We start from the raw sequence: 22,831 nt of genomic DNA on the forward strand, positions 1-22,831 counted from the left end.
TGATATACATTTAAAATAGAATAAGGAAGTGTTCCACACAATTGCGCTTACTACATAGTTAATAGAGGCTACAGTCTAAATTTTGCTAGACTTAATGGTATTCTTCCCAGTCATACTTTTCTCCCAGTTCTGCCTTAAAATTCAGCTTGTCAATCAATTGCAAACATTTCTTAATAGTCTAGATTATTTCCTGGCTTCCTTCCTTCAAACATTTATGTTTCACGAGCACCAAAAAACTCTCCACACTGTACACAGCAATTTACAGGCTTGAAGCTCATAATTAGTGATTTTTTTCCAACACCTCAGAAATTACTTTTACATCTTTCAGCTTATGTACATATAACAGGATTTTCTTCCCAAGTATCTTTACTCTTGTCATTTCTGTATGCAAAATACTTCACAGTAATCCAAGTAATAAAAAGCCCAATTCTACTGTAAAAGTAAGATGTTAAAGGGAAACTGTTCTCTGCCCATCTCACTCTTATTTCCGTCTCTTTCCACCCCTTCTCCCCTCCTTTTTACTCTACTACAGGTTTCTGTTTGCTCTACTTCAGGACTGAAAGTCTAGCTGCTCTAAATCTAAACACTGCTCGGGACATATGGCAACAAACAGCAAAATGACTTCCAGAGAGCATTCGTGAGCCACATCCTTCCTAGGTATTCACATGGGCATTCAACCAAGAGTAATTTCACAATAAAACCCTTTGGGATACAAAGTAAAACCACTCAAAACAACTGGAAAGATTACTGCAGGTTGAAGAATACCATGTGTCTGGTCTGGAGAGTAGTATTGGCTCAACAGAGCTGAAGATGAAGGTCTCTCTGGAGACGTGCATAGCACAAAGAACCAGAAATACAACCATGACCATTTTTTTTTTCTCAAAACTCCTGATCCTGGTCTGGGATTGTTAAGATGCTTGACACTTTTGATGTGCAGCTGTCAGGAGATTAGCAGTGCCATTTATCTCCAAGTGTACAGAGGGGTTTCTAGTACTCCCAGAGCTGTGCCACAGCCCATGCTGTTATTAATCTCAGAAAGGTCAAACACTTTTCGGATAAAATATTTTGGATTACCAATGTGTAAGTACACAATAAAAAGGCAACTGTGAGTTGTAGTCCAAACTCTTAGATTGTTTAGGTGTTCTCAAGAGAATTTTCTCATGAAAATCCAGAAGATCTGAGGGAAGCTGAAGGGAATTCTCATTTAATACTAAAAGCCTGTCTAGAAGACATTTGCTCAAAAGAGGCACTTGAAAACATCAAACCACAAAGTAAAGGTCATGCAGCACTACTGGTGCACAGTGTCAATCTCAGGGGGTACCTGGATCCTCCATGTGGATTTCAGCCAACCTACAACACTCTACTCTGTGATCTGTCACATCAGCTCTGTGGAAAGCCAGTAGGGGGACATCAAAACAACATGCACCAAGTGAGCGAGACCACCAGATTCAGCCTCCAAGTGCCAACTGGGTTCTGGCTCAAGCAGTGTAGAAACATGCTGCTGCCTTCTTCCCATGCAAGTTGGAGTGAACTTCCCAGAAAGGGACCAAACCATTTTTATTTTTCTTTTTAAACTAAATGCTTTTAATAGAAAACAAAATACAAAATAACTCTTTCCAGAAAGCAGAAATATTTAATCTCTCCAAATGACAAACTAGAACGTGCTTTTTCCGCAGATCCTTGTTGTAAATGCTGATGATTTATCTCACAAAGTGTTCATGAAACCGGTATTGCAACATTTGAGAAGAATCCAACACTGGCAGAGCTGCCTCTGTGTACACACAATAATTTAGTAATACTATTTTTTCCCATGTCACTTTGTGTGTCTGTCTTCATCCCCCTCTCCCTAGACTGCCAACTTCCATTTAAGGAAATATTTCTGTGAGGTGCAGTGGTGGATTGACATGCCCTGTTTCCAATGAGTCCAAACTTAGCCACTTTATTTCTACTGTGCCCTCCCTCCAGACAAGGCAAGTTGTTTATTACCCTTAAAGCCACCGCTCTGCCCCCACTGTCCTCCCATCCTCAAAACACAGTGCAACCAGAGTCAGAAAATTTCCTAATTAATGGAACATAAATACAAATATCACAGCTAGTATCAGGAATCAAACCCAAATGACAATGCAGAGATGGGCCCCAACTGAGGTCAGATTTTCATCCCCTTACAAAAAAGAACAATCGTATTTTCTACTTACTTAGTCCAAAATATTCCAGAAGTGCTATAAGGAGCTGTACTATTTAGGACCACTATCACTGTAGAATATACGCAATGTTCTTTTAATAAAAGGGTCTTAAAAATGCTGGTCCTCTGCAATACCAGGAAAACAAAAGCAAAACAAAACAAAAAACACTGGGCCAGTAGTTCTCCACACACTTGAGCCTCAGTTAACAGTAGGTAACGTGTGCCCATCAATCAATGCAGGATATTTAAGTGCAGGTCAGCAGCTTATCTGGTTGGCAGTTTCACTTGTCTGGACCAAGCTTTTGGTTTCCCCAAGCTACTGGATTTACTCCCCTTTTTCCCGTTCCTACAAGTACAAGATAAGAACGTATATGTATTTTCATCACTTCTCCTCTTTTCCTTATTCTGTTCAACAGCACAGGCCTTTTTGTGACATCTTAAAGCATCTGCATTACTCTGAACATGCCTTTCAAGGGGCAAAGGAAGAAAAGTGTTTCACAGTCAGTAATCTCAGCTTGCAATGGACTCTGACATTCAATACACCCACCCACTTCCCTAAAAAAAAAAAAAAAAAAAAAAAAAAAATTAATGTTCCTGATTTTCTTGTGCAATTCCAGTCACTAGAAGAAGATTACAGGCCATAAACTGTACGCTCAGTACATTATTCATTTGTCCGGTATATACACCAACCAGTTCACTGGAAGACCCATCCGCAGGGGCATTGCAATACGTGTTCCGAATGTCCCAGACCCGAACTGAATTGTCCATCGACGCTGAAGCAATCAAACTACTGTCAGGGCTAAAAGTAAGGCTGGTTATGTTGTCCGTGTGCCCCCTCAGTTCTTTGTAAAGAGTTCCTGACGCCAAATCCCACAGCTTTAGCCGCTGGTCTTCGCCTGCTGATGCCAGATACTTACCGTTGGGAGAGAACGCAAGCGCCAGCACAGGGCCGCGGTGCCCGGTGAAAAGACGCACTGAATTGCCCTGCTGAGTGCTCCACAAGCGCACAGTTTTGTCCGTGGAGCCCGTCGCCAAGTAGTTGGAATTGGGGTGGAACTTGACGCAGTCTACGTCTGCCAAATGGCCTGCATATATTCGCAGTGGGTACGTCCGATCAAACGACCAGAGCCTCGCAGTGCGATCGTGGGAACCGCTGGCAAAGTACAGGCTGCAGGGGCTAATATCCAAATCCCAGACAGGATAGGCATGCCCTTGGTACAACACAGTGTTTGTAAAACTCCCGAGGTCCCAGTATCTGATGGACATGTCCTCAGAACAAGATAAGAGTCCTGAACTGTCTGAAAGGAACCTCGTGCTATACACAGGTCCACAATGTCCTCTCAGGATCTTCATTTCTGTGCCTGTGCTGTCATCCTCTTCCTCCTGGTCATGGAGGAGAAAAAGGAACAAGAAAGGAAAGCATGTTTATCTGTTCAACAACTACAGGAATCACCATCAGGAAAACAGGTGGGTGTTAATACAGAAGGAGTTATTTTAGACATGGTACACACTGTTTGTGCAACTCTGAGACACAAACATTTCTGGTGCATTTGCTGTATCTAAGTGAAAGCTGGAAGAGATGGTGAGACAAGACTTTCTATAATGGCATTATCTTCATTTTGGGTGGTCTCATGCTCAATCCAGAAGGCATCTCACCTGGGACTGTATGCAAATAGGGAAAAAATAAATATATAATGACATTTTTCCTTTTGCTAAAAACATATGCATAGTCCCTATTCATGCTATACTAAACATTTGGCTAAGATGTTGAAACAGATCTTGGCATCTACTCTTTTGGTGCAGTCATTATTGGAAGTGAATCTCAGAGCAGAGGGAAATAATCACAGATGTCTTAAACAAAAGGCAGGATATGGCAACACAAAGCGTATTTGACAAGTTTGACATTCTTTTTTAAACCCACATGTGAATAGAAACCCAGCAAGGCTGTAACATTTATTTCCCCGTGCAAGCTCCATCAGGATACTTTCACATCCTCACCATTCAAGAACACCCTTCAAGAACTGCAAATGTGTGCAGCTTATTTAGGTCAACGTATCGATTTTGGGTTAGGAAAAGATGAATAATCACAAAAATGATGGCACTGGAAACCTTTTTATCCTGTTATTCTCTAATTCAAGTACCAGGGCAGGTAAGTAAAGGCTTTCATGCTTAAAGACTGTTCAGTGAGCTATGCTAAAAGAACCTCCACATGATGGGTAAGAGCCTCTGAAAGCCTACTCAGGTAGCACCTCTTGACACTCAAAGGCTACAGACTACAAAAGTTTCAACAAATCTCAAGAGAGTGTCCTTGCCTGACAGGCTGTGGTCTCACTGACAGTGCAAGATAACCATGGCTTGGGGTGTACCTGTGTGTAGTAGGTTGAGACCACCTTTCCTCAGGGCTGTCAGGCAGGCACTTTTTCTCAGTACTGAACCAGTAACCCTCATTCACAGACAATCTCTGCACATCAAATTCAACACAATGCCCTTTTGTTTGTGAGCAGCCCCTTTAAGTTTATCAGAGTGAACTGGCCTGTTTCCTGCAGAAGGAGCACTTCCTGCCCCAAGAGGAAACTCAATTCCCCAGGGCTGCTGGACTGCAGTTGACCAGCAGAAGTCAACATGTTGTGAGCAGCTCTCTCAGCCGACACGCCAGCTCCCATCCTTCTGACCTCAGGACCCACAGACAGTTTTGGCTTCAGACTTCACGTAAAAAGTGAACAAACTCTGACTGAGCTACCTCCTTGTCTTTCTCCATCTCAATGGCATGTTACATGGTAGGCAGCAAGCAGCATTTAGCAATACTAATTCTCTTCAGAGCAGTCAGTGCCCATGGGAGTTTTATGAGGTGGCTTGAAGCCAACTTCATCTCTGCTATGGAGGTGAGGTAGAGATAAACTGCAGGCTCTGGCATGCAAAGCCCCATTCATATTCAAAATGCTTTTTCTACCTCAGATAGAGCATTGCTTGCTGGAATCTACAGCATCTCTAGGCTATTAAAGGAGAACATTAAAGAAGAAAGTATAAAATGCTGCAGGTATCAGCCTATTTAATTATGACCATAAGATTCCGGACAAGTTACCGGTGGAAGCCCATTACCTATACTGCACTACAGTTTCTGTAAATTTTGCAAGTCCAGGTACTTAATTTTATGCATTTGAAGTAATACAAGGCTACTCAGGCTGTCTGCAAGCATATACTCTTTCTCTTACTTGCACTTCCTCTTCTTTCCTTGTATTACAGTAGCAGCTGATTTGACAACGCCTCCTGCAGCATTCAAACCCACATTCCTATATGGTCACAGGCAGCAAATCTTATCTTTGACTTCTGTTTGACACCCACTTAGCACAACAACTGCACACTGCTCACTGAAGACAGTACACCTATAGTGCTTCTGAGTCACTACATTTTTCTGTTTCCTCCCTATCCAAGTTAATCTGCTGACCCTATTAACAAAAGCAGCTGCAAGTGCAGCCACTAATTTACTTCCTTGCAAAACCAAGCTACATTTCCTTGTCAGATCAATCACGCTTGCATCCCACAGCTACTACCACCATTGTGGTGTGCATTTGCAGCAGCTATAGAAAGATTCCAATCTGTGTTATAAATCAACAGGGAGGTAGGGAATCCCTCTTCATAATATTTTTTCAGGATTTCAATTTCACACCTTGAATGTGTTTCCTGGATATAACATACAACTGGGCATACCCAGATCCCATCAGCTCCTTCTGAAGTGGTTGCTGCTGCAGGTTAGCATGAACTATTTGTATTTCCTTGGAATGGACAAGAAATTAAATTAAATGAGTCTATGTTAATCAATAACCTACACACACACACACACACACACACACACACACAAACAGCTACATTTTATTAGTTGAACTACCTATTTTGAAAAGAACTATCAAAACAGATTTTAAGGATATAACTGGAAAGCCTACCCACACTACTAAAGTGAGCTAAAAAATTTACTGTTTAAACACTGAACAGAAAACATTCCTGAGCAAGTACAAGACTCCAAAAAATTATATTAATAAGAAACTGAAAAGAGAAAAAATGTTGGCATGTTTTGTTACACAGGACACCTTCTAAATGACATACCTATGGACAGACTGCCCAAATCCTCAGCTATTGCTTAAATCAGTAATGGATTTTGCATGATAGTCACTTGGACCTAGAAAAATTTATAGTTAATACATTTAACCATGTAAGTAGCAAACATTATCTAGCTGACAAAAATTATCTTGGTCTTTCACCCAGCATAAGCCTCCAAGGAATGAGTAAGCCTCAAAAAGCAACAGTGACATCCTCAAAAAAAACCCAAACCAAAATCTCACACCCCTCCCTTTTTTTTTTTTTTAAGTAACTAGGAACAGGTTTCCCTGGGTGTCATCATCTTTCTCATCCTGCAGTGCTCTTAAGATGTCAAAAGGGAAGATTTCTTACCTGCCTACAGTGGAGATCTCCTAGCAGAGAAAGATGGCTCTCATTGCAAGACATTTCTTACTCCTCTACTCTTCCAGAATTCCCTCCCATCTGCCATTGAACAAGGTGTCAGCATCATCCCCGCTCATTACCACTTGAAGGACCACTGCCACTTAAAAGCAGAGCTAAAAAGGGTCAAGTCTTAAATATTCACAGGATTTAAAGGATGACACTCTTGCAGCTTGGAACCATGCATTATTTTCTGCTGTTGATTTATGTAGTACCAGCAATGAGCATGGCAAAACAGCAGACAGACAATAAATCCATTTGGACAGCTGCAAAACTACATTTTTATACTGGACCTTAAGTCAGAGACTAAAAAGTGCCATTTGTGAGATGCTACTATAAAGAAAACAGAATTACTGTATCCCAAAATAGTAAGCCTCACTTGTTTCCAAGAGGAAAGACCACACTGGTGAAGTACACTGCAGCATCACACTGAGCAAAATTCACTAAAACTATGCCTAGAAGATGATTTTGACCTCAGTGACACAAAGGCTCTACATGGACTAGGAAAAAATGTTGTTCTCTTAACACTTTTGCCAAGTCTCGACCTCACATATGCGTGTGTGTGTGTATACACACATACAGAAAAAGAGTTAATAAACTAAACCCAATGGTATAACTTTAGTGCCACCCTGAACAAGATCCACTGAAACTACCATAATTTTAGACCTTTATAATTTCATAAACAAAAGGACCTATTTCTTTGCAGCAAATCAGAAACCAAGATGAAGACTAATTATTTCATGCATTACTATTTAAATACAATATCCAAAGCTAATTACACAACACAGAAGTCAACCAAACCAAATTTTAACATCCTCACAAGTTGTTCTACGGAACTCACTGAAGTAATGTCAAAGCACATTCAAGATTTTTGTTCTTTGTCAAAGTTTTGATCAGATTTATCCCTCTCAATTGCTGCTAATCAGACTGCAGTGACAGTCCGAAACACAGCCCCTGCTCACACTGAGCTGCATGACTGATAACTGCAACCCAGTGGAGGTGGTCTGGTTTGGTCTTAGTATCTGTGTCTTGCACTCCCATGGCACCCAAGCAAGTGCTGGTCTGTCCCCACCTGCAATCCTATGGGTGCCTCTGTATTTTCATTTAGGGCTCCCAGACAATGGAATTTATTTCCTTTGTAGTCAAAGGGGTTTCATTTGCATTTGGTAACCAGCAGTGTGTTCAGGCTGGTATCCTTCCTTAACTTTCAACTCCTGCTCAGGTCACTATTTGTTTTGTTAGTGGTGGAAGTTATTCAGGGCAATGATGACTTTGACCCATGCTGGTCTTCGACCAGTTTTTGATTTTAGATCTGTGCACAAAAACTGCAGGATACACAAAATATCAAATAGCCAACAAAAGCCATTTGCACTCAAGCTTCCATGGCTGTTTCATAACACAGGTACAATACCCAAGTATGTGCCTACATGCCAAAAAAACCTAATACACACACTACTGATAACCTGGCATTATCTCACTTTTCTGTAGTCCAGAGCCAAAGAAGGTGACCCACTGATTTATCAGACAAATTCTCCTCTGTTGCAGGCTATTGACATTTGGCTTCCAAGATAGACAATAGCCACATGTCCTACGAACTCTTGGAGGTTATAATGAAAACAAATCCATAGTTCCACCTTGGTTTAGTCTGACCCACTTACCTGCTCACTCTGCAGAAAGGGTTAACCCGGGAAGCAGCAAACATGCTGCTGTGCTGTCTCACCTCAGTACCTGCCTCTTGTTCTCAAGCTGACTAACAAAGCCATCCCTAATCACATATCTCTGCATACAGGCATACACCAAGCTCTCTGCACTCTTCCAAAATAAACAGAACCCTGACACTAAGTATTTTTAGGAGAAGAAAAAACAGTGGAAAAAAAGCTGTTTCTACTGCTAAATGCTCAACACAAGAACAAATGAGGCTTTTCTTTTTTTCAAGAGGGGAGTGATTAAAAAACAGAAGAGTCACAAATTTTGATCTCTAACCAGATATAAGATGCTACTTAGGCAACTGTGTCAAGAGGGGAGGAAGGGCGTGACTAGAAGGCAAAAAAAAAAAGAAAACTAGAAGATGCTATCTGGCCTTGAAAGTGAAGGTATACACATCCCTGACCTTGTCTCCAGCACTCCAGAGTAGAAAGCCTCTCAAGTTTCTACACTTTGGATTCCTTAACAGAGACATTCTGCAAACTTTTTCCATGATAACTCTTCACCTCTGGTTAAGGTGATGCCTCAAATGCAGTTTTGCACTTAGGCATTGAAGCAGACTTTTGGCTCTTTCCTTACTTTGTCTTTATTTTCCTCTTTCCGTGTCTCCACCCTTCTGCCTGGTTGTTCTGAGCTATTTTCCTTCTAGTTTTCATTCAGTGCTGTGTTTTTATTGTCCATATCTCCTTGACTCGTCTTCCCACCCCTAAGAAGGCTCCATGCTCCTAATGAAAGGGAGCCTTCTCTAGTCACCTGTCCTTACTTAGGTGCTTGTCTACTGTCATCTGTTCAAGGACAGCTGGAGGAGGGAGATCAGCACCTAGGACTAGCAAACTATGACCCATGCACAAACTCACTGTACCTCAGTGCAGCATTTACAACCACTCCAGGAAAGAAGAGGGACAAGACTAGGCTATCAAATTTGTGCATCAGCAAGGCAGACAGGTTGTAGAACAGCCTCATAGTCCTCTAAGACATTACTAGATACTTCACAATGCACGTCCAAAATAGCCCAGCAAAAGGGGTAGAAGGGGAAAAAGAAAAGGGCATCCAGACCTCCTCATCCAGGATGTCACAAGCCAGACGGATGCGGGACACATCAACAAGGTGGGGCTCAGATTTTAACTTCCTGGAACGCAGGCTCCACAGCTTCACACATGAATTATCAAACCCAGCAGCAAGCAGCTTGCTGTTTGGTGAAATCTCTGCAGTGTTCAGCAACTGCTCTGTGTTATAGAAGGCGTAGAAGCAGATGGTCGTTAAGGAAGGGGGCCCGTCCTTGACACGTTTAATGCTGTCCTGCAATAAATCCAGCGCTGCCTCATTCTGCAGAATGGAAGCTGGCACATCGCTGGGTTCCAGGCCGTTGCTCTCACCGCGCGAGGAGCTCCCACCAGCATAGAGCTGGTAGTCAGTCCTCTTGGCAGGCTGCACATCCAGGTGAATGTGCAAGGTCAGAACTTTGCACAGGGCATTGTTGTTGTCACTTTGGAGGTAGCGAAGAAGGTAGTTGTAGCTGTCCTCTTGAAGGCGGATGACATACTTGTTGTCCAGAAAAGCCCGGAGCTTCAAGTTGGACAGGATATCTTGAATAGTCATGGTAGTCTGCAACTGTTCAATGATATCCTTCTGGCTGGCATTCTGCAAGAACATGCCATGGAAGCGGCTGTAAAAACTGTCCACTGTGCTTTTTAGGCCATTCTGGACCATGTTCAGATGGAGGTAGACGAAGAGGGGATATAGAAGAGGCATCACTTCATGGCTGTGCTGAGAATCTGAATCTATATAAAAAAACAGCAACAAACTTTGAATGATTTCTCAATCCTCTTTCTACTGGGAATAAAACATAGCAAGGATGATTACTGAGAAAGCCTTGAAAGTGGCATCAGAGAGCAAACAAAAGGAGACTTTTGTTGGCACATCTAAGTGAACCTTTTCTGTCACCTAAAGGCGGTACAGTACCTATTACAGACCTCAATAGAGATTGTCAAGTCAGTGAGGTACCTTGTCAGAACAAAATGCAGAGATTTCATAACTCTTTTTAGGTGTGGGATACTTAATAATATACCACCTCATAAAACACATGACAGTAGAATTTCCCCCATTTATTTAAGAGGAAAAACCATGCCCTTTGTTTATTGCGATAAAGGAACTGGAAAATTTATTCATTATATTTAAAATAGTATTTAAGTGTTTAAGTCAAAATTATTTACCTAGCTTGTTTAGGCCTCAGCTTTGTTGGCTTTTTTTCTCTTAGCTTCAATAAAACTTGCATGTGGTACTTTGGATGGAACTAATTTGTCCCCAGGGGAAAAGAAGCTACAGTTTCCAAAATGTACTGCAATATGCTATGCTCTTGTTTTATTTCTGTGTCTGCCCATGTACACGCTTTCTCTCTCTCTGCCAAGGCAAATCCCAGCAGTAATTCCCAGTACACAGCATAACAAACCCCTGACTAGGCTGTGCTGTACCTTGCAGAGATTGATCTGTGCAACAGCTCCACCCTTCCTTCACCAGCTTCTTGGGGCTGTTTGCCAGCTACAGGAAGCTGTGAGGAAGCAGAGCCGTGCTGCAGAACACCATGGCAACACACAGGGCCGCAATGAGTTACTACCAGAGGACCAAATGGTCCAAATTACTGGAAAACAAATAGGCACTGCTGATCCTTAAAACGGAAAAAGCATTGCTGCTTTTCAGCTTTTTCGTCTTTCCTGCCACTCACCAATGCATACCCTTTCTCCCCCGTTTCCATTAGGTTATTTTTCCTCTGTGCTGAGCACTCTTCCAGACTTACTCTGGTCCATACTGTGCCTCTCTCTCTCTCATTTCTATGAGTAAATATAGAGTAGATCTGGCATGCTTGTATACTTAAGCATCATTCTCCTTCCTGTCCCACTGAAACTGGGACAAAGCCAGTGAAAACAGTGGTCTGCATGTAGAAAAACCTCTAAGCAGCCAGCAGGTGGTCTTTTCTCTCTAGGTGCACTAGTCCAAAAATGCAAAAAGAGGAAGGACCTTATTCTGCAGTGGGGACAAAAGGGAAAAGATGGGAAGTTGGCAGAAAAAGGAATGAAGAAAACATTCCCTAGGAACATATGAAGAGATGTTACAGGAGCTGGGTCTGTCTAGCCTGGAGAAGACCAAGGGGGTATCCAACTGCTGCCTTCAGTACAGAATGGGACACTACACAGGAAAAGGAGCCTGCCTCTCCTCGGAGGTGCTCAGTGGAAGGACATTAGGCAAGTTGCTGCAAGGGAAATTCTCATCAAACTGCTCAGCCCTGCAGCCGGGTCCCAGAGGTGCAGAGCAATATGTACCTTCTTTTGATATTCTAAACCTGACTGGAAAAGGCTCTGAGCAACCTGATCAAACTCTTATCCTGCCCTTCTTTGAGCAGCTGGTTGATCTAGAGACTAGTTAGTTTAGTTCTTCAATGACCCTAATCCCCTGCCCACTCCTCGGTGGCGCAGGCATCACAGAAATGGGAAGTGTCCTGCTCTGCCTTGTGGCTGGCTGGCAAGTTACTCCCCTGAAGAAAGAAGTAGCTCATACATGTTAGATATCAAAACAGAGCAAGAGGAACAACAAAAAAGATGAAAACAGCCAACCTGAACACCAAAACCATGCCTAGCACTTCCTCAAGCAATTAAGTGACTGAACAGAGCCACCATACTTCTCAAAAAAATCTATTAAACCACAGGGATTTACCTCAAATATTCAAGTGTAAAGGTGTGTAACTGCTGCAGGCGGCAAGGCTCTAAGACTTCATTATTTTCTGCCTCTGCCTTCCTGCCTGCGTGCTTCTTTTCCCTTCAACAACTATCAGAAATATTAATCCTGATGTTATGCACAATGGGATCAAATCCCTACACTGGACAAATGTTGATGTGCCCAAAGGCAGGAGGAGTGACAACCTCACTTTCCTTGGTATTATTCTCCAAAAATTCTGTCTACTTTCTTCTTCCCACATTGGAGACTTGTAGAAGAATAAGGAGATTCCCAAGAGAACCTTTTCAAAAAAAAGAGTGAGTAATAATAAAAAATAAAAATTATTATTGTTTTGGGCATCACCACAGTGAGAATTTTTTTACTTTGTCATATCCCTCCAGTCTCAAAGCCAGTACAAATTGAAGGGAACAAATTCTCCCTTAAAAATCCAGACCACCATAAAAATAAGCTAATTATGGATAAAATTAAAACTTCTAAACTAGGAGACAGCAGAGAACTACACTCCTTTCTAAGTTACCTGCCTTTCACATAAAACACTAATCTTCCTTCTTGTCCTGTGTATGTATGCTGTTGTCTAGAAGATCTAAAAGACCAAATGCTTGAACAAGAAAGAGCAGACATCTACAAAATTCAAGGCTACTCAGCACACAGACAACAGCCAAAATAAGAAAAAAAATCAAATATTTCTATTTGTAGTAACTGAAATATCAAAACTAGAAGTCAGAACATTGTTAGAGACATGATTTTGAATTTTATTATATTGTGCTTTACTCATTGAAATGACAAAAAAAAAAAAGTCAGCTATTGTCCTCTTCCTTGCTTCCTGATATTTACCTGTGAGAAAATTGCGCAATCGTCCAAATTGTACTTCATATTGCTGTGGCTCTGCCAGGCAGGGAGCTGCAGACACAACGTTGGCACAACCAGACTCAGATTGGACTGTGAAATAAAATAAGTAAAAATTAAATGGGGATTTAAGGAGTTTTGTATGTGTGTCTGGAAACAAAGCTTCTCATAAAATTCAAGATATGCAGCCACTCAGATGACATTTTGTATTTGAAACCACCCAGGTATGACATAGTCCAAAGTATCTAAATGTGTTATTAACAACCTAGACAGATCATGAATGAGAAAGTATAATGAAAGCTAAATCCCACCTCCCAAAAATCTCAGCAACTCATGTGTTCCACCCAGAATACCTTGTAAACTTTTCAAATACAACCTTAAGTTCCCACAAAATTCAGACTAACACCATCACATCCTTTAACAGTTTTACAACTCAGTGGTTTTACTACTTTGCACTCAAAAAAGATGAGGAAAGCAATCTACAATCTATGTTTCTCCAAAACATAGTTTCTTAATCAGTGGGTCCCACCAACTGTCCTAAACAGAAGGTTTGCAGTGACACTACCTCAGATTCTCAAATTCCTTGTCCCAGTCATTATAGTTTACAACAAATTATAATCAGTATAATTTATTAAGTCTCATGGATATGGTTGTAAAAATGCACTGAATTTTTAAGCAAACACTTAGTAGTTTTTAATCAAAACCCTAAGGTTTTGATTAAATCCCTGAGGATTTTAGGTTAAAGGGTAGCTGGCTACTGACCACAAACCCAGTTGGTATGGTCTCCTGAGATGGTGCTAAACTGTTTTTCAGAACCAGTATTGACTCTGGTAAAAGTGGTTCTGAACTATTTAGAAATGGAATTGGCTTCTCCTTCTCTGGCAGTAAACCTTTGCTGTTCTGCTAACTGCCTGGAATCCAACAGGGGACTTTGTGCAAGTCTACAGACATGCACGAACATACCCCAAGCATATGGAAATACCGGTGATTAGAAACACAAGTTCCTCCCTTCTAGAGCACGAGAGGGTAAGCAGTTTCACTATTTTCCTTTCATATTTTTTTTTCAATTCATAACTGTTTTTCACTCCACAAACTATTTTTATTACTTTCACTTCAATTTCTTTCAGTTTCCCCTGGCCTGCACCACTTTCCATCCTCTCTTTGTCATTCTACTTCTGAGTGATTAGGTTTTTTTTTTGTTCCAGCATTTAGCTCATGCACACAGGCACAGCTCTGACATCTCTGGAAGTCTATAAACAACATAATCAAATGTTCACATGCTAAAGAGAGATAGGCCAGCCTCCAGCTCATCTCAATGCTTCTAATTAGAAAGACATCAGCACATGGTATACAGGGGCAGCCTGTTGCTATTCCCTTCCCCCTCTCTCTCTGGTAAGACACAGGTCTATCTTCCTTCAGCTTATGTAAATATAGGAAGTGTGTTTACCAACTCTCCAGGGCAAGTGGAGTTCAGCTTTTGAAACAGAGAGCTGGGTTGTACTCATCGTTCCCTCTTGGGAAAAAACTCCAAACAGATTCCAGCACCAATACTCTACTGTATCTTAAATTAGTTTGGAAATAAATAAATATAACTTGCTGAAAGATACAGCTACACTGAGCTTTCAACAGCCTGTCTGCTTCTGAAACTCAAAGTTGGTAAGAACTCCAGCCTCACATATTGGTAGTACTTAACAGCTAAAGTAAAAAGCTCTGTTATTTGGACTTAAAATTTAATGTAATTAATATTCAGCGTGAAAAAGTAAACAGTATGCACATGTAGTAACTCAAGAATGCTTAGTGTCAATTTTCAATTTCACCCATGCTATTCACTATAAAAGCAAAGAAAAACAGAAATATGACAGCCTGTCTTTTATGCTGTGTCACAGGATTATATACAAGGGTCAACTCCTCATAGAGTTCTAGTGGTCTCATTTCAGCAGGAATGGGAATGACTTGACACCCTGCTCACTCCATGAAAGCACAATTCATTGGCCTTGGCTTTATGAAGTGCTCCCTCCATGCCACAACTTTCTCTGCATAAGTAACTTCATTCCAAAATGAAGGGGTACTTGATGCTTCAGAAAGCAAAATATCATCTTTGGCTACCTATCCTGAAATACTCTGACTGGACAATCATTATGCCCTATTCTTTCAGTAACAATGCTAGAGTTCATTTCCATCCAGCAAATGGTAACTGAAGCCCTACATACCAGACAGTTGTAACAAGTTACATTCCAAGTCTTTGCCTTCCCAAAACTTTGCACCAACCAGAATTGCAAAAAGGATCAAGAGCTCAATTGATTCCAAAACAAGAGCATATTTTCTTCCTGGTAGAAATAAAACACTGGCTATATCCCTCTCATACATTAATAAACCTACCATAGCTTCTTTTTCATCTTCTCCAGTGGTCACAGGAACATCTGTTGGAAACATCTGCTCCTTCACTTCCAGTAAGTGGAGCCAGCTATGTGACCTGATAGCAGATTGAAAGGAACTCACTCCTAACTCAGGGATATGGACAGTACCCTCCTGGTTTTGTGTGTTTGCTACCAGATTTGCTTTCAGCTAACAAATGTGTGGCTACTGTAAATGCAGTTTAACACCAACTGATTCGTCTTTTGAGTGAGTGTGATGATGTATAATTTTATATTATTTCAGACAGTCCTATGGGCAATATTAGAGGAACCTGTTCCTTGTCACTCATTCTGTCCTCAAATATTATTCTACTTTTCTACAGAAATACAGGATAGTCACAAGGAAGCTCTGTGCTGCAGATGTGATTGGGCAGGGTCCTAGATAATCTCTTCTGGGCTACCTCTCCCACAAAAAAAGCTTGGGACAGATGATCTTCTGAGGTCCCTTCCGACCTGGGCTGCTCTGTGATTCTGTGAAAACAGCTGTACAGATATAGCAAACATATGAAGAACTGAAGAAGGGCTGAACTGAAGAGACTGTGGAAGAAATGTGGAAGTAAAATTGAAAAACAAAGCTACTTCAAAAACTGAGGACACTTTATACTGTGAAAGAGAAGTCACAGAACTGAAGCCTGAAGTGAGCAACTCTCCCATTTACACAGGTTAGTTAATTTAAAAGTCAAACAAAAGACCTGAACACAAAAAGCAAGGCGAGTTTTCTTATGGAAAAACCAAAAACATTTTCAGAAAAACATATTTGATCGCTCTCCCCAAAATAAAGCAGTGCAGGCTTTACAGTCTGCTCAGTTTTTAGTCAGTTTGCAAAACTAAGATGACTGCAGCAAAAAGTATTTTCAGCCTCTGTTGTCAGAATAAGAAGCTGGGTTTTGCTTTTTCAACAGTCATTCATGGAACTGCAGCATGCTCGCTGACAGCTAATTACGAGCATGTTTGACAAGAAGGAGTAAGCAGCTGAATACATGAGAGCAGACCATTTTCAGTTCTATTGAAAACTGATGACTAAATTCTGAATCACCATCCACAAAACCCGCACCCTGGCTAGAGGATACCGACTAATATGAAATCTAGTAATAACATTTGGTGGAAGATAGTAAAAAGACAAAACCCAAACACACACTCATTCACACTCTTTACGGAAACTTTTTTTCTGCATGATGCCACCTGGTATGGTTGGTATCACATTCTAAGCCCATTTCAACACTGACCTTTCTACCCACTTCTCACTTAAAATCTCCCACTAAAAAAACAATTCAGCATTTTACTTAGGTTTCATTCCTTCCCCATTTCCCCCAGTACTTTTTCATGGAGTTGCAACAAACTTCTGACAGGTACACTGAAAAAAGCGAGGAAATGAAAAGTATTAGTAAGACCTAAGTCACTTCTAAATAAGGAAATACTACCAAATTTCCTTCAGGTCCCTGAGAGAGTCAGCCTGAACGTTTACCCACAAGTCACTTATCTTTGGATTGTTAACTATGGTAAAATAGTCTAGAGGTGGGAAAAGCTATTTTGGCATCCAATCTTACGTAGCCACAAGAAGAGAGCTATACAGCAACTTATGTTTTGTCAAAACAAGTTGTACCACAAGTAACTAAGGTCTCCACCACTCTGTTTAGCCTAGGATACTGTCACAATCTAAGCAGTTTCATTAACAGAAAACATTTTCACTCAAAGGTTATCCCAGCATTTTCTATTACTTTTACTAGTAAATTTAATTTCTATAACCTCCACATTGCTTGCATCCTTCTGGTACTTGTACGTCCTCAAGCAGCAGAATTTCTTATAACAAAAATAATAACTACAACACAGACTGCCAGACACAATTTGAAAAGCAGGTAGTGTGGCAGGATTCAAAAGCCTTTAAGAAAGAGGAGAAAGGGCATGCAGGGAAATAAACTGTCTCTCCACTGAAGGTTTTAGATTTTTTTACCCCAAGTGACAGAGTAGTGCTTTCACCACTACAAAGCTGACTAGTTCAGAAAAAGACACAGCCTTATCTCTTCCACTTCACATGATATAACAAAGGTACAACAGATTTTCCTGCTTCTACTTAATTCTTCATCTAGGTTCTTCTCACCTCTGTCCCAAAGCACCACTACTCACCAGACTTCATGTTCTTTGGGACACAACATGTGTATTTTCCACTACCCTAACCTGATATTTCAGCCTGCTCTTTCACTGACTATGAATGTCACCTTGTTACACTTTCATCCACATTTTCATTATTCAAAAGTTCATAACTCAGGCCAACTTCACACTGAGAAATTTCTTTATTTCAAAAGGAGAGCTGTCCATATGTGCAGACAAATTCACACAGCTGCCAATATACATACAACTCCGCCAAGTACTCATGGAAGATTTGACAGAATTACCTGTGAGATTAGCTGCCATCTCTTCAGCAGTCTGACACAGCCTCAGCCCTTGTTTTAGGGGACCTTCTGAGTCCACATACTGACGGCGCTTGAGGTAGCAGGACACTGCCATCTGAATCTGTTCTGTGCGTACGCGTTTCATGACCTCAAAAGAAAAGGAAGAGATGATGAGGTTCTTACTGTGCAAGCATAAGCTAAGATCAACTTACACCACAGTTGTATTAATACTGAGAGAAAACAAACAGCTCAGTATTTTCATTGCTGAAGTCAAACAACTTCATTGCTGAAGTATGAAACAGAACCTTCGGGCATTTGCCTCTCAGTACTAAGGCGTACCTAGAGACTTTGTATCAGATCCCTGAAGATATTTTGCTGCCTAATTCTGCTAATATCACTGAGGAATCAAAAACGGGATTCTGGACTAAAACTGCAGTGGTGAGCTGAAGCATTTGTTTTTGTTAAAAACAGCTCATAAAAAGGGAATGTTTTTCCTCCTTGTGTTTTTATAGTAGCAGTTTAAGTATTCCTCAATCATTTTCTGGTTCCTTTGCTTGACCAATCAACAAAACAACTCCAGAAGATAGAGGGGAATGAGAAATTAATATATAAAGAAGGAAATTTCATAAACATAATGCTTTTAATACCAAACCTATTTGTGTAGTCCAGGAAGCAATAGCTTATCATCTGAACTTAAAGGTTACGGCCAGACTTTTGGCACTTTGCTCAGGTTAAGTCCCCAGAAAAAAACCCAGGGAAATAACAACAAAAGCAGAACCTTCTGCCTTTGTCACCTGGCTCCATCTATCTAGGCTTACCTCCTACAAAGGTTAAAAAGAAAAAAGAATCTTTTGAAGGTTTATCTTATATATATATTTTGAAAGCCATCCTCACAAACACCACTTTTAGTATTTGAAAAGTAAAAGGAGTTCACTGCTGGCTTTTAGCCCCTGGCTTGTAATAAAGGAACCTCAGTAAGATGAATGCAAGAGCTCCCTTGCCATTTGAGTAGTCCCTGACTGCCACCAATCCTTCACAACAGCCATCGATTTTACACAGAAGTTCAGATAACCTAAAAGGCTTCAAATAAAGCAGAACTAAGCAACAGGGATTTTTTTCTGTCACAATACTAGGTAAAGCCTGCCTTGAGAGAGTTCAACACCTTACAGTCTCGCTACCAATGACCTGCATGTGTTTCACAAGTGCACATGCTTTCTGGTTTAGGCAGCTAAATCTGATGAAACACAACCTTCTGAGAGAGATAGACAAAGATGCCCTTCCCTCCTTGTAAGAACCATATTCCTAACAAGAGGACAGCTTTAAAAATATGATCATAAATGAGGCTTTGCTAATACCCATGCACACTTTAGTGCTTATCCCAGTTGTTAGAACAATAAGCCTTCTGTGAAGTTAGTTCCAAGTGGATGGGGATGCAAGGTTTCAGCAAAAGTTACTTTCAACAGATACATGGAATTGCAAACCCATATGCTTTGGTGAAAACCTTAAAAAGGTTCCCATTTGTTCTCACAGGTTAAGTAACTGTTGAGGGTGGAGTCATCAACAAGTGTGGAGCTTTCAAAGCATTTCCAGATAGACCCAATAAAATAGAGTTTCAACCACACCTTTTTCCACTCCAAAAATAAATTTTGTTTTCATCTTCCCTGAAATTAAAGAAATTATATCTGAGACTTACACTGTCTCAAATATAACACCTTTTCTGCTGCACAAAACTATGACAAAGACAGAATTCTAATGAAGGCCACAAAGAAAGATGGAGACAAGGATGGACCATCTAAACTCACTCTTAACTAAAGTTCACAATGTATTATGTTACCATCCTGCATTTCAGCCAGCAGCACCAACTCAGTGCAAATGACTTGCCCAGGTGCAAGCAAATGCTTCCACATGCACTCTGGCATTCAGTTTAGAATTGGGTAGCAACTTAATTGTATTTGAGATGCTCTCCTAAACGTTTATTTTAAGTCTAGAAACTGTTTTGGAAAGTTTGCAACTAGACTGTTGTATTTAGCTTATAATCCAAAGGAAAATGGCACAGGGCAGAATCAACTTAATGTTTCTGAAGCAGTTTTGGCCAGTCAGAACTGTGCAAATAGCCTCAGGCCAGTGATTCAAATGCAAAGAGGGAGCATTTAGAAATATCCTTGCCCATACTTTTTTTGCTTCAGTTACAGGATCGATTTTACCCTAGGTTAGATTTGGTAAGAAAACCCTTATTCGTTATGGCACAGCATACGTGTACAGGTGATACCCCAAACTCATAATGGATTGGAGAAACCAAAAACTGGTGAAAGATGCAGAACTCCAGAAGACCCTTTGAAATGACAGTGACAAACAAAAAGAGCACCACGATCAGCATTTTCAAGCTGCTGAACGAGCAGATGACCAACAGAGAAAATGGTAGGCAAAAAAGCAGTAGGTTACCCAGTAGTCTCAAATTCTAACATCAGGATCAGACATTTTAGCAGCAACAGAGAAGAGCCTGGGAAAGGAGCAGCTGCTGGCAGCTGATTCAAATCCAAGCTTCTTCGGAGCTTTGGGAAAAACAGGGAAGCCCCAGTTTCCTCAGTCAAGACTAGCAAGGTGGTGTTTGCTACTGATTTATGCAATCTGTATAGTTTCTTGCCCTGCAGTCACGGTAGTGCATGTTACCAGCAGTATCTCATGGAGATCTCTTTCCCTATTCTCAGATGATAGCACAGGAACTACTTTACAAGAAATGCATCTTCACCAAGAAACACCCGTTGGCATCAGACACACTATCACCTCTAGTTTAATTTCAGTCTTGGCTTCTTCATTCACTTTGCCTTTATACCGCACCCTCAGCGTTACAAAGAACAATGTCACCCAAGCAGAAAAAGTATTAATGAAAAGTGCAAGAGCAAAATCAACATTCCTGCAAATATTCTTTATCAAGCCCTTCATCAAAAGTAGAATATATGATGAAGTAAATATATGCATGGCTTGCCAAAATGCCTTCAGCTGGGTTCAAGCTGAGCCAATTCACAACAGGTCAATGATGCAGAATTTATAGGCATAAAAGGACAAGCCTGCTGTTTTAACTTCCCATCAATTTTAAGATTCTTCCTCTCATCACTGAAGATAATCTCCAAAATACGAAAAGCACATGAAAATCGAAACTGTATAGAGTTCCATGTCCATGAAATGCAGAAAGCTTGAAACAACTGTTCGAAAGTCTCAGCTGCCTCATTTCTCTCAAACAGCCAGAGAGAACAACAAATACTAATCACATTAACTATTTTTACTGATAAGCAAAATACACAGGGAGAGAGAGGAAAGATCACATTGTGACTTTGCACAGCTACAAGGCAGCATCTTCTGCAATACTGCAAATTGGAGCGCAGAAAAAAAGGATATTAAGGTAATTTTTTTTGAGGAACCAAAACCACTGAAGCAGAGCAGAGGCTAATGATACAAAACACATCACAAGTTCCTCCTTCCTAAAAAAGCTGGAAATGAACTAAACATCGGGCCAAGGAAATTAACTTCCTGCCTATGCTACATTTCAGGTACACGTTTAGGCAGATTCCACGGCCTTGGAAAAATCCCAGTACGGACTCTACAAAAAGAGCTTGAAAAATAGCATTGGAAATGCTGCTTTTAAAGACTCTGTACTCCTGTTGTGAGTCTGGGACAGCAGTTTCTTTCTTCCAACAGACTGTGGAAAGACCTGTGAGCATCAGAGAGCCAAGGACAAGCAATCTTAAAAAAACCCAAACAAAACCCACAAAAAACCCCATCAAAACCCAAACGATAAAAAATAAAACAACAGAAGCAGCTTTTGAATATTCTTCAGTGAGAACTGTGTCTCAGGCCTCAGTTGTGGATGGAGAAGTACAATCTTTTATCCTTTATTGCTACAGGTGAAATTTGGGGCCTACCAACAATACTAACTCCAAATTTCTAACTTCGTGACATTAGGGTAAGCTGAGATTTACAAAATTTTCAGAATAAACACAATAAGGATAAACTAATATGAAGATAACCACAAACTTAGAGCCAAGGGATGTCGCACATGCAGTGGCTGCAATTCAGAAAAAACGGGCAAGTAAACATGACAAGTTAATTTGGAGACACAGCATAGGAATGGTGCAAAATAGGAAAACAGGATAGCAGGAACTACGGAGAAAGCTTTTGCCTGAGCAGTGGCACTGGTGAAGAGGCAGAGAAGGAATAGCTGTGATTTTAGAAGAATCCATTTGCATTTAGACGTAGATGTAGCTCGCCGTCCATGAATTTAGCTTTGCCCATTCCACTATTTTCCCCCCGCTTCAAAGACGGTGCCAAAGAACGCCTGGCTTCACCGGTCCGATCTCCTCTGCGCGACCTGGGCAGGGCGCTTTACTCCAGCCCACTTCACACCACCTTGGGCTCAGCTCCACCACCCAGCCCTTCCCCGGCCGAGCGGAGCTGCCGGACATGTGGGCCCCGCGGGCGGACACCGGGGCCGGGAGCCTGCCGGGCCCCTCGCCCGGTCCCGGGGCTGCTCCGCCGGCCGAAGTGCGCTCGCTGGAGGGACGCGAAAGTGAAAGCCTTCCCCTGTCAGGATGAAAAGAAAAAGAAAAAAAAAAAAGAGGAAAAAAAGAAAAGGGAAGAGAGACGGCGCGATAAGAAGCTGCTCATTAAACCCACGCACTCTCCAAGGGAAAGAAGAGCATGAGGAGCAGAGCCCCCCCAGCGACCTCCGGGCGCAGGGCAGGCGCCCGGCCCCGTCCGCACCGGGGACTGCCCCCAGGGCCGCGCCCGTGCCCGGGGTGCCCCCGTCGGCTTCCCGGGAGCCGCCGGCCGGGCCGGGCCGGGCCTGCGGGGCCTCCACCACGAGGCGGCCGCGGGACGCCCGGGCCCCGCTCCCGCCGTCGGCACCGCCTCCCGCGACCCCCCGCGCGGGCCCCGGGCCGCGGCCTCGGGCCGGTCCCCACTCACTGAGCATCGCAGGCGGCGGGAGGCGGCGGGAGGGAGGCGGGGGCCGGCGCGGCCGGGAGGGCGCTGTCACTGCGCCCAGCGGCGCCAGGCGCTGCCGATGGGCGCGCCGC

The 22,831-nt window shown here is 41.9% G+C and overlaps 1 protein-coding gene across 2 annotated transcripts; it reads right to left on the bottom strand.

Annotated features, from left to right (window-relative positions):
- Positions 1-1,613: 1,613 nt before the first annotated feature.
- Positions 1,614-22,809, bottom strand: TAF5L (TATA-box binding protein associated factor 5 like). Of its 2 annotated transcripts, XM_032683590.1 has the most exons (5): positions 22,722-22,809; positions 17,763-17,907; positions 12,944-13,048; positions 9,437-10,161; positions 1,614-3,565 (listed from the first exon to the last, which is right to left on the bottom strand). In XM_032683590.1, exons 2-5 carry the CDS (start codon positions 17,902-17,904, stop codon positions 2,768-2,770), a joined length of 1,770 nt encoding a protein of 589 aa, XP_032539481.1. In that variant the 5' UTR covers positions 17,905-17,907; positions 22,722-22,809; the 3' UTR covers positions 1,614-2,767. The 2 variants fall into 2 exon arrangements, with proteins under 2 accessions (XP_032539481.1, XP_032539480.1); XM_032683589.1 differs by lacking the exon at positions 22,722-22,809 and having other exon boundaries at positions 17,763-22,281.
- Positions 22,810-22,831: the final 22 nt, after the last annotated feature.

This window comes from Chiroxiphia lanceolata, chromosome 3 (assembly GCF_009829145.1).
Source record: "Chiroxiphia lanceolata isolate bChiLan1 chromosome 3, bChiLan1.pri, whole genome shotgun sequence".
Lineage (NCBI taxonomy): Eukaryota > Metazoa > Chordata > Aves > Passeriformes > Pipridae > Chiroxiphia > Chiroxiphia lanceolata.

Coding starts and splice junctions, on each gene's coding strand:
- TAF5L (XM_032683590.1), bottom strand. CDS start 17,904: ATGAAACGCGTACGCACAGAACAGATTCAGATGGCAGTGTCCTGCTAC. Junction 10,162..12,943: donor ATTGCGCAATTTTCTCACAG/GTAAATATCAGG, acceptor TTTTTTATATAG/ATTCAGATTCTCAGCACAGC. Junction 3,566..9,436: donor GTGACATCCTGGATGAGGAG/GTCTGGATGCCC, acceptor CTCCATGACCAG/GAGGAAGAGGATGACAGCAC.